Raw genomic sequence first — 12195 nt, 5'->3', positions numbered from 1 at the left:
AAGAAATGGTCTTGGTGACAAAAATGTATACAGTGTTCAGCGACCAAGAAGAATGATGGGAAGACTACTGTACAAAAAAAAAAAAAATCACTAGTTCTCTGTGTCCCTTTTCCTTTCTTTTTCCCCCTAGTCTCTCAATCCTCTCAGTTTCCTTCCTTTCCCTTCCTATCCTTTAGGCCTCTCAGGAGTGGGAACTGGTAGCATTATTGCAATCTGCATTAGCTCTGATGGCAAAATTCTCAGTGGAAGAGCTTGGTGACTCCTAGATTGAATCTGTATGTCAGTGAACTTACCTTTCTTAAAATCATTTTCAAGACACAATATTGTAGACCTGCCTACAATGACCCCCAGAACCCAGCTCCCCAGAAAGGCTACCTTGGCACTTATAAGGCTCACCGTCAATTGGTACAGTTTGTTTCAGCTTCACAAAGTCTTTCTCAGTGAGCTCGATCCCCATGTTTCCCAGAACTTCTAGCAGATCATTGGCATCAATCTTTTTTCCTTTCAAAAGACAGGAACATCAGTGCTTGGCAATTTGGAATCTAATGATTCCAAATAATGACAAATATTATGACAAATAATGACAAAATTATCACCTTCAACTTGGAAGTAGTGAACAGGTAAAATGAGACACATACAACTACACAGAATTACAGGGAAACCACAAACAGAACACAGGTCTGTGTTCTGTGTGGGGCTTATAGAAATGAAGGAAAGAATTTGCACTCACATTAAGACTAATTTTTTCTCTAAGCTTCTGCAAAAATGCTATTTTGATACCAGGTAAAACTAATGGTAGATATTCTCCTGTACAAGTACAAAAACTCTCCTCTAAGATATAGTAGTACTTGAAACACTAACCAGTAAGTGGCAGATTTTCTGTTACACCTTCAAGTTCCTTTTGTGTGAGCTTGATTCCCAGGTTTTCCAGGACAATGTCCAGGTTATTCACCTTAACCTTTCCTCCTTAGGAAACATACAGGAATGAAACATGAAAAAAATGAGTTTAAAATATTAAAAATATATTTTTGCATGTGAATTATTACCTGAATATATATATACTTTGCCATTACTATAATAAAGACAAAGGAGAAAATGTACTTATGTGATTATTACTTTTCTGTATGAACTCCCATTTAACATGTCTAAGAGCATTAAATAATCATTAGAAAAATCAGAATTAGTAATTTTTCCTTTAAACCTTGAGTGGAAGTCTGTACTATAAGTAGGTTATGAAGGGATAGGCTACAAGATTTGATTATAACCAATATTAGAGAGAATAGGAATGAGTTTTGATGCTAGGGACCTCATTAATTAATTTATTGATATTATATCATAACAGAGTGAAGATCATAAGATAACTTTAAAAACAAGTAGAATCTTAGCACTTTTTTGGGGGTGAAATTCACATAAAATTAATCATTTTAAAGTAAACACTTCAGTGGCATTTAGTACATATTCATGATGTTGTACAACTATCACTTCTAGTTCCAAAACATTTTCATCATCCCCAAAGGAAAGCCCAAAAATACTAAGTAGTCCCTCTCTACACAGCCCCTGGCAACCACTAATCTTGTTTCTATGGGTTTGACTACAATCTTCCTACATAATAAGCTCTCCTTAAACAGCTCCCTGAAAATTTGGTAATCCTTTTCTTTACAATTTGCTGTGTATGATTAATTTTGGGGGTTATGTGTATGAATTCTCTAGAAAGATGTATTGAGACATTACAGTATAAAATATGATGATGAGAGTAAATAATCTATACATAGGAAGCTAGACAGGACTTGAAATCTAAATGATAAATGTGAATCTTGAAGATTTCACATGTTTCTGCCTTTCTTGTCAGGCTTTTAACTTACCTTTAATGGATTTCACATTATCCAACATTCTGCTCTGAAATACGTTTCCAGCAGCTATAGGAAAAGGAACAATTCATGTCAGAAGGGAAATGGTATGAATATTCATTTAATAACTTCAATAAGACAACTATTTATAATTGAGTGAGGAATGTATTCTATCTCATTATTAAATTTAAAAAGAAGTTACGGAAAGGAAAATTGTCTCAGTGTGACAAATATATATATTTTTTGGTAACTAGGAGATTGACAGCTGAGGGAAACCCTATTATGGTAAAACATCACTCAACTTCCTTTTTCCTCTGACTACCCCTTTTATTTCTCTTACTAGCCTTCTGCAGTTTCCTTCCATTTTTTTCTTGGGATTTAGGCTGATGAATTACCTGATATTCTGATGGCAACGCTGTGGCTGACACATTTGGTAAATTGCAGACTCAACCTAAATGACAACACCTTTTCCTAATAATCATTTTCAGTAATTTTCAGAAGGGCCTAAACAGGTAAAAATTTTAAATTGTTCGCACAGGCCACAAAACCAAGTTCCCTAGAAAGTCTCTGTGGCTTCTATGTAGCTCACCATCAATTGGCAGAGTTTCCCATAGTTTTTTAAGTTCCTCATCTGTGAGCTCGATCCGCATGCTTCCCAGAACTTTCTCCAGGTCACTGACATGAAACTTTTTTCCTTTGAAAATACAAGAACATTAATGTCTGAGAATAATCATTTCATGAAATGGTAAAAAATTCATTCTTGCTATAATGCATCTCCCCCTATTTGAGGAAATGTAAGGGGAAAATGAAACATGTCTAACTACACAGAATTATGGGGAAATCACAAAATAGAATATAATCCCTTAATATTTACAAAAGGGAGGTCTCTTATTTCTGGGAACAAGTCTGCCCTGCAGAGAACAAATTTATTTTACAATTGGAGAGCAAATTAACAGATGGAAAATTTATATATTCAGCTATCATTTATTGTATTTATTATCTTGTGATTTGAATGATTTTCTCTTCATAATAATTTGATCATATCAAAGCTTTATGATATAATTGTAAATAATTGTACAATGTACAATATAATGATTCAACAGCTCCATACATTACTCAGTGCTCATCATGACAAGTGTACTCTTAATCCCCTTCACCTCTTTCACCCATTGCCCCCCCGCTTCCTTTTGGCAACCATCTGTTGGTTCTCTATAGGTAAGAGTCTGTTTTTCTGGTTTGTGTCTTTTTTTTCTTTGTTCATTTGTTTTGTTTCTTAAATTCCACATATAAGTGAAATCAAACAGTATTTGTCTTTTTCTGACTGACTTATTTCACTTAGCACTGTATCCTCTAGATCTATTTAAAAGTACTCTCTTATAGAGAGATTGAATGATGTCAGCAAAAGTAGCTGAGCAGGTTGCTCCATGGAACTCTACCTCCACTGAAACACTAAACAAACAAACAAAAAACTGTCAGAATCAACTTTGTCAGAACTCTGGAAAATAGTCAAAGGTTTACATCAACTAAGTGAAAGCTGAATCAAGAAAAAGGCAACTTACAGTAAGAGAGCTTTGTGGCATTTTAAACCTCCTCCACAAACTATTTTTGATCACACATCCCTCTCAGTAAAACATTTTCTTTCTTTCTTTTTTTAAAGATTTTATTTATTTATTTGAGAAGGAGAGAGAGAGATAGCAAGAGACGGCACAAGCAGAGGGAGAGGGAGAAGCAGGCTCCCAGCCGGACAAGGGGCTCTATCCCAGAACCGTAGGATCATGACCTGAGCTGAAGGCAGATGCTTAACAGACTGAGCCACCCAGGCACCCCCAGTAAAACATTTTCAAGCACAAAAATGGTAATCTCTTATTTACCTGTAAAAAGTTTTATTCCATCCATATGCTTTTTCATTTCAACCTTCCCATGAACTATAAGAAAATGTAAATCAAATACATACATGACATTCACTTGGAAATGCAAACTGGAAACACAGTAGCATTCACTGGCTACTGAATTTTATCCTACCCTTTCCCCAATGAGCACAACTACAAGGAAAATAATCACTCTACTTATTATAAAAGTGCTTGTTTTAACAACTGCTTTGATCCATTGTCAAACAGCAAAACAAATTCTAAAGTGTGAGATTCAAAAGTCACCGTTTTAATAGGTACTTATTTTTAGCTTTAGATATTGGAGAACCAAATATGATTCTGATCAGTCCAAAGAAAACAAAATTTTAAATCAGAACCTATTATTCACCAGTTTCAATTGGATTTGTGAAAGTATTTTTTTTCTTTACTGACATCCTAATTACTATTTTGCTTTCATGTCCACTGACTTGGGCAGACCAGTTTACTCTTGATTTACATGATTTATGATTTACTTGAGTAAAATATTCATTTTGATGTTAATTTCCCAACTCTAAGGATTTGCATAATTTGTGTTGTAGATACTCAATTGAATTTTATAAAAATTAATATTTAAAGAGACTTAATGTAGGGGCGCGTGGGTGGCTCAGTCGTTAAGTGTCTGCCTTCGGCTCAGGTCATGATCCCAGGGTCCTAGGTCCCTGCTCAGTGGGAAGCCTGCTTCCCCCTCTCCCACTCCCCCTGCTTGTGTTCCCTCTCTCGCTGTCTCTCTCTGTCAAATAAATAAAATCTTAAAAAAAATAAAGAGACTTAATGTAGAAACATATTAAAGTACAGAATTATCTCACAAATAGATGATTTTGGGGATACATATTTTGTGAAAAATTGTCACTGTTGGTAAGTTGAAAAATTCCTGATTTTTGTCAAATTTTAAGTGATAAATTACAGTATGTAGTGTGTAAAAACCCCTATACCAAGAAAAATTTACAAATGAAGGTCCTAGATAACAAATACTTACTGAAGTATTAGAAGTATGTAGTGACTTATAGTAGAAGCCATGTAACACTTATAGGTATACATATAACAAGTATTAGAACAGAGAACAGGAAAAATATACATAAGTTATTTACATGATTGCTAAAACTAGACTAACTAGAATCTTTCTTCTTTTTCTTCTGGATCTGTTGAGGCAGGACATTCCAAAAGTTATTTCTATAGTAAAACCAGCTAGCTAGGTCAGAAAAGCGTGAAAATATGTGTCAGTTTTATGGGGCCGCTGGAAATTCTCAGAAACAAAGATGATAACACCTACTAGGTGTAAAACTCACTATTTGAGTATATGCTTCCTTGGGTCACATTTCCACTAAATCTTGCCCTCTCCAGTAAATTCACATCTCCATCCTGACAGACACATTTTGAGAAAAGCTTTGCCCTAAATGGGAATTTCAAGGTCTATCTGTCCCCAATGATATAACTAGGGCTCTACGCTTGAGCCTTAATCTTTCAGAAAACTTCATTTTAAGCTCAATCCTGATGATAACTCCCCAGGTGACCAGATCGCCAATAAGCAGTAATTTAAAAATTCTAACTCTGATTTAAAGAAAAAAGGATGGATCATTCAACATGTCCATTTTATTTCATGTATACTTTTTTATCTAACAATGTTTTTCATTGTCTTGGTTGATTTTAAATTATTATTTTAAAATGAGGAGCAGAAATCAATGGCAATACTAAAAGATAGTCCCAAATAATAATTATATTTACCCCATAATTCTGCTTATTTTAGCAATATTTTAAAAATTCCATCAACCCTAGATACATAAAAAATAATTTTCTGTTATGAAAACTGGGGTTCCACATCTAGTCTCACTTTTCTTAATGGATACATGGCAAGCAAAAAAATAAGACAATGAAGATCACTTACATATTCTTTCTGGTACACTAACAGTGGTAAAAATTAGAGAATAAATTAAATAGATTAACAAAAATATACTTGAGGGAATACTGTCTACCTTACATAATGATGGAATTAAATGCACCTTAATAGGATGAGCAAGTATTGTTTCAACTAAGATTATAAGATAGTCAGGTAATGTTCCAGACAGATACTTCTGTTATGTTCTCAGACTAATATTTAACTTTTGCTTATTTAGTTTGAGAATTCCTTTAGCCCCCATTCAGAATATTAGAACTTTTGGACAGCCTTTGGACCATGGAGTCTGGCTCAGGAATGTGGGGATGTAATGCTGGGCATTCAGGCATTCCACACATTCAGGCCTGAGTGCTTAATGATCCTTTTCCCTTCCAGGGTATCTAGAAGATTTGGTCCTGTTCATTTGGTGTAGGAAATAGGGCCTACACTTCACATTCCTTCTTTATTCTGCCTTTTTAAATGTCTTTGAAGATGGTGGGGTGGGGACAGAAATGCTATTTTAATAATTTACCACTTGTGGCGCCTGGCTGACTCAGTTGGTAGAGCATGTGACTCTTGATCTCAGGGTGGTGAGATCAAGGCCCACACTGGGACTAGAGCTTGCTTTAAAAAATTTAAAAATAATTTCCCACTTTGGGCTATGCTCTATAATTTTTAAAACATTTTCCTGTGTTAAAGTTTCTTCTATTTTATGCATTCCCATTCCCTCACAGCACTAATTCTCTAATTCTGTCCAGGTCTAATAGTGGCCCTGGCCATACTCCAAGCAGAAATAAAGTTGCTGAAAATGTCAAGGAGCAAAACATGTGTACTTACAGTCTGAGTTATCTTTAATGTTTCCATCTTCTTAATGCCAACTAAGTTTTCAGAGATTCTTTTATAGAAGCCCATACTAACCAATTCAAATATATCTTAAACACTCACCATCAACTGGTAGATCTTGTTTCAGATCATTAATTTCCTTTTCTGAAAGGCTCATCCCCATATTTTGCAAAGGAGCATCTGCTTTATTGACATCAATAATCTCTCCTGTGAAAAGGAAAAGAATATGAGAAAAACTTATTGGCTCCAAAATGTGACCATTGATATTATATATGGTGCATTATGATTATCAGCCTCATGAGAAAGACCAAGACTCAATAAAGTCCATTCATATATATCAAAGGGGTCAATAAGAATGTCAGACTTAGAATAGAAATCTTCCAGGTGATTGGGCAATTTTTGAATCATTTACACCAAAGGGTAAAATCAAAATATGGTTGACACTGAGGGTTTTTTTTTTTTTTCTGAACTCCCAGATTAGATGTTTCAACTCCTTCCTGACAAAAATCTGTAATCAAGTTCTGTTTCCATTTATGTGGAGGCCTATGTTATTCAGACCAACCTTCCTGCTGGAAACTGAAATCTTGGATAAAATGTAAAAAGCATCTCCTCAAAAGTACTGAAAAGCTGATAAGAGAGTAAGGAATTACTACTGCAAAATCTAATGAAAAGCAGGAACCTAGGGAGGTGAGCAGAACACTGTTATTGCTTCTGCTTGAATGGTATTTGTTCCATCTGGATTTGAACTGTAATGATGGCCTCATGGAGTGTGGGTGATTCTGTCCAAATGCCCAGCAGAAGCAAGTATTCCCTAGGAATGTGCTTCCATCCTTAGCCTCAAAGCGTTCTTTCAATAATTGTCCAGGGAAAATAGCTCACAATCAAACACAGAATGAAACAAATTACCAGAGAGAGAATAAGCAGAAATAATAAGCAGCTGCAACATGCTCACAAAAACTTCAGATTTAGAAATTATCAGGCACAAATTATAAAACTATTATGCTTACTATATTTAAAGCAATGGAAAACAAGCTAGAAAGTATCTGCAGGAAACAGGAAGCAATAAAAAGTGACCCAATATAGCTGAAAAAGAAAAAAACAATTTAGAAATGAAAAGAAGGGGGAAAGAGGAGGAAGGAGGGAGGAAGGAAACAAGCACCTGTATGGGAACATGAAGGGGATCCTGAACCACATGGAATTCGTCTTCCACCCACTAGTGAATCTAGGGCTGCAGGCAAGTGCAAGAGCTGTCTCACTGTCCTGAGCTTCTTGGTGGGCGGCTCAGGATGTCTCTGGGGCACTCTTACTGGTGCACACCTACTGAGCATATTTGGCATCATCTGCACCCATGGAGACCCGAGCCAGAGCCAAGAGGACACATCACCACATGGTCTAATCTTGACTCAGAATAATGCGGCTCTATAATGTGGAAGATTTTGATATTAAATTTAAATTTGAAAGGATAGTCAATATTTCTGTACCAAAGGAAACAAGAAATAATAGCGTGCTATATGCCTTCATATTTCTTCATTATATTGGGATTTTTAACTTGGGACAATAATAAACATGTACATGTAATAAGTCATCTGATAACCTAAGTGGTTTCTAAACCCGAAGAAATCAATCTTCTCACTAGGAAATATGTTACACAGCAAATGGAAGATGGAAAAAAAAAAAAAAGAAAAACCAAAGATCTTACAATTAAAAAATCACACAAAAAAGATGTTTCCATAAAGAATAGTCAGAAGCAGGGTAGGAGGGTGGGGCTGAGGAGCTCTGTGTGTGTGCGTGTGTGTGTGTGTGTTTGAGCGTGCTAGGGAGTGAGGTTAGACCTACCAATATTAAAAGATTATAAAGCTGTTATATTTAAGCAATTCAGAACATGAATAAAGAGACCAATAGAACAGAATGTAAATTCCCCAAATAGACAAGTGCATATAGAAATCAAGTATATAGTTAGAATGGTGTCTCAAATTGAAGGGAGTGGTGACAGACTTTTAGGTAAATGATTCTGGACAACTGTACAGCCATTTCCAAAAAGGTAAACTAGATCTGTATTTCCTGATGGAATGCAATGTGAAGTACATGGTATTACTTACAAAGTATTGTTAAAAAATGTTGAAACTAAAAAAAAATTTTTAAATTAAAAAAATGTTGAAACTGAAAATAATTAAGCCATTTGAGCTGACTCCTAGTTTATAAGGAATACAGACGATAGAGGAATAAGATAGATGAGAAAACAGACAAATTTAGTATGTGGGAAATTCTACAAGACATTTGGCAAGAGTTTCTTCAAAAAAATCAGTGCCTAGAGAAAATGAGGGTAGAGGAACAGCTGTAGATTACGTGAGATTCATGTGTCATAACAGATGCAGTGTGTAAGCTTGTTTGGTTTTTTATTTGAACAAGCGCACTATAAAAAATATTTTAGAGATAATAAGGGAAATTTAAAATTAAACTATATAATGGTTTTGCAGTTATGTAAAAAATGGTCCATATTTTTAAGGGGTGCATACTGAAATATGTAGGGACAAAATGAAATGGGATTTGCTTTGAACTATTTCAGTCAGAAAAATTTAAAAAAAAAGCAAGTGTAACAAATCTTCGTAATTGTTGAATCTAGGTGATAGGTATATGTGAGTTCGTTATATTACTCTTTGTACTTTTGTGTATGTTTGGAAATGCTCATCATAGCCAAAAGGTGGAAAGAACCAAATGCCCATCAGCTGATAGTGGATAAAAAAAATATATACACATACAACAGAATATATTATTTGGCAACAAAAAGGAATGAAGTTGTACACCCATGTTCATAGCAGCATTATTTATAATAACTAAAATGTGGAAGCAACTCAAGTATCCACTGATGGATGAATGAATGTATATACATACAGTAGAATATTATTTGGCCTTAAAAAAGAAGGAAATTTTGACATATGTTACAACATGGATGAAACTTGAGGACATTATACTAAGTAAAATAAACTAGTCACAAAGAAATAGAAATAGATACTACATGATTCCACTTATATAAGGTACTTAGAGTAGTCAAAATCACCCAGACAGAAAGTAGAATGGTTGCCAGGGGCTGGAGGTAGGGGAGAATGGGTTTTTGTTTAATGGATATATAGTTGTAATTTTACAAAATGAAAAGAATTCTGGAAATGAATGGTGGTAGTGGTTGCACGGTTGCACAAAAATGTGAATGTACTTAATACCAGTGAACTGTACACTTAACAATGGTTAAGATAATAAATTTTATATTTTGTATATTTTACCACAATAAATTGAAAATAAAAAAGAATGGAATCCTGATACATGCTACAATATGGATAAACCTGAAAACATTATACTAAATGAAAGAAGCTAGTCACAAAGACCACATACTATCCCATTTATATGAAATGTCCAGAATAGGCAAGTCTATAGAAACGGAAAATAGATCAGTAGTTTCCTAGGGCTTGTGGGGTGGTGGGGGAGAATAAAAGGGTGAGAAATATAGGGTATGGGGTTTTTTTCTGGGCTGATCTGGGTACTCACAAAGTCCTTTGATAACTCTACTAACTACAGTGATATTGTAATTAGTCCTAATAAAGTAAATTATAACCCCAAAAGGGACATCCAGTGACTCAGACTAGGACATGGGGGTAAAATGGGGACAAAGAAGAAACTGGAAGGAGGTAAGAAAACAAATTTCGGTCTATCTCTGTACTGTATATGAAACTGTCTTCCTACCATGTCGTTGAGAATTGAATAGACTGCGTGGGTTACAGGCTTGCCTCAGAACATGGGTTCCTAAATGCAAACAAGATAACAGCACTTCCTGTAACGTCAGAAGACGATTGCGTGTGGGATAACTATGAGAGCTTCTGGTACTATCAATTGGTATAAGATTACTATATACTATGAAGGGTTTAATTAAGTACAAAAGTCAGCAAATATTTGAGGCATCTATCTGTCCATAGTGTACTATCACTACCCAGCATTGCCAGTCTACCTCTCATTTGGGGTAGGAACTCCTTTCATTTATTCCATTCATTAATTAATTATTTATTATGTACCTAATATGTAAAAGATACTTTGTTGGAGGAGGGATAAAGATGCACACTGAAGGATCAGGCATAGTCTGCCAAAAGAAGCTTGCATTTTATAGAAGGGAAGAGGGGTACTCATTTGTAATACAACCAGTTAAGTCAGAGCAAGTTGAGTAAAGGCTGCCTCTCAGGATTTTAGCTTATATTACTAGGGTAATGATGATGGTACCAAAATTGTGAAAGAGTATGAAAACAGGAGCCAGAGTTTCTCAACTACTGGACATGTCATTGGCATCTTCTTCAGGCACAATTATTCATCATGTTGAAAAGTCTTACAAATTGCATGGCAGTTAGTACCCCTGATACTCAAGGAATTTAATGCTAACAGTGCCCACTCTTACAATCACTTGGTGACAACCATTTGTGACAATCAAATACACCCCCAACATATTTCTAAAGGCCCCATGTGGCTACTTTGGTCAAGTACTGCAATGAAAACTACGAACTCAGTTTCTGACAAAATTTATGATGTCTGAGGGACAGTCATAGAATATAAGATATTTGAATACACAATTCAATATTTAAGTGAGAAAACTGATCTGAGGATATAAATCTGAACATTTTCAGAATATAGGGATGGTGGGGGGAAAAGACGTTTTTCTAGAGAGAGTGTTAAATGAAACAATGAACAAAGACAGAACTTCATTTTGCTCTCTGGGATTTATAAAAATGAAGAAATAGGACTTACTTTTACATTAGGAATTAATCCTTCCTGAAGATCTACAAAATATCTTCTGAGTGCTAATGTCACTAGTTTTAGAAATTCTTATATGCATGTTCACAAGCATAAACTCCCTTCATTTTCTTTTTCTGTTTTTTTATTTTTATTTTGATTTATTTTATTATGTTATGTTAGTCACCATATATCATTAGTTTTTTATGTAGTGATCCACGATTCATTGTTTTCGTATAACACCCAGTGCTCCATGCAGTATGTGCCCTCCTTAATACCATCACCGGGCTAACCCATCCCCCCACCCTCCTCCCCTCAAAGGCACAGTCCTTTCTCAAATACTCACCATTAAGTAGCAGGTTTTCTGTCAGTTTTTCCTGTTCCTTTTCTGGGAGCTTAATCCTCATTTCCCCCAGAATGCTCTCCAAATTACTCGCATTAACCTTCCCTCCTTAGGAAAGCAATAGGGATGGAAAATGAGAAAAATGGAATGTTTCCAAAATATTAAAAATACATTCCCCTTTGTATTATTAATTTAATTAGCCTGTGTTAATGATTTAAAAAAAGAGAAACTATAACTCATATCTTTGTATTATCATTTAACATTTTAAATAGGACTATCAAGAGTCATTTGACTTTTCAAATTATTCAGAAAAATTTAACAGGATGGGTAAAACTAGAACCTATTTCCTTTTACCTTATCTTAGGACAACTGGAGATAGCAAAATGTGCCTAAGGTATAGTTTAGCACCTAGAGCTGTTGGACCACAGATCACATTGTTCCAAACAAGAACAAGTAGTAATTCTCATTTGCCTGAATTCCCAGATCATTTCTGCTGAGCAACTGCTAATCCTTCACTTCAATGTTTGCTGTGTAGACCTATATTTATTTGATTTCTCAATTTAAGATTTTTTCATTTTATTTCCACTCTCCCTGTCCTCAGCTTTTATCTTTTCCCTG

The 12195-nt window shown here is 35.0% G+C and overlaps 1 protein-coding gene across 1 annotated transcript in view; it reads right to left on the bottom strand.

Annotated features, from left to right (window-relative positions):
- The window catches only part of EFCAB3 (EF-hand calcium binding domain 3), a 222160-nt gene that overhangs the window by 201973 nt on the left and 7992 nt on the right, over positions 1–12195 (bottom strand). Inside the window, exons 5-10 of the mRNA XM_032429885.1 lie at positions 11581–11685; positions 6570–6674; positions 2437–2541; positions 1863–1916; positions 862–966; positions 397–501 (exon numbers count right to left, since the gene is read on the bottom strand). Of these exons, the coding sequence (XP_032285776.1) occupies positions 397–501; positions 862–966; positions 1863–1916; positions 2437–2541; positions 6570–6674; positions 11581–11685 (579 nt within the window). The remainder of the gene's footprint in view (positions 1–396; positions 502–861; positions 967–1862; positions 1917–2436; positions 2542–6569; positions 6675–11580; positions 11686–12195) is intronic.

The sequence above is a fragment of the Phoca vitulina genome, unplaced genomic scaffold (assembly GCF_004348235.1).
Source record: "Phoca vitulina isolate PV1807 unplaced genomic scaffold, GSC_HSeal_1.0 scaffold41, whole genome shotgun sequence".
NCBI classification, from domain to species: Eukaryota; Metazoa; Chordata; class Mammalia; order Carnivora; family Phocidae; genus Phoca; species Phoca vitulina.
The sequence above is the reverse complement of the archived record's forward strand: the minus strand, read 5'-3'. Positions and strand labels throughout refer to the sequence as shown.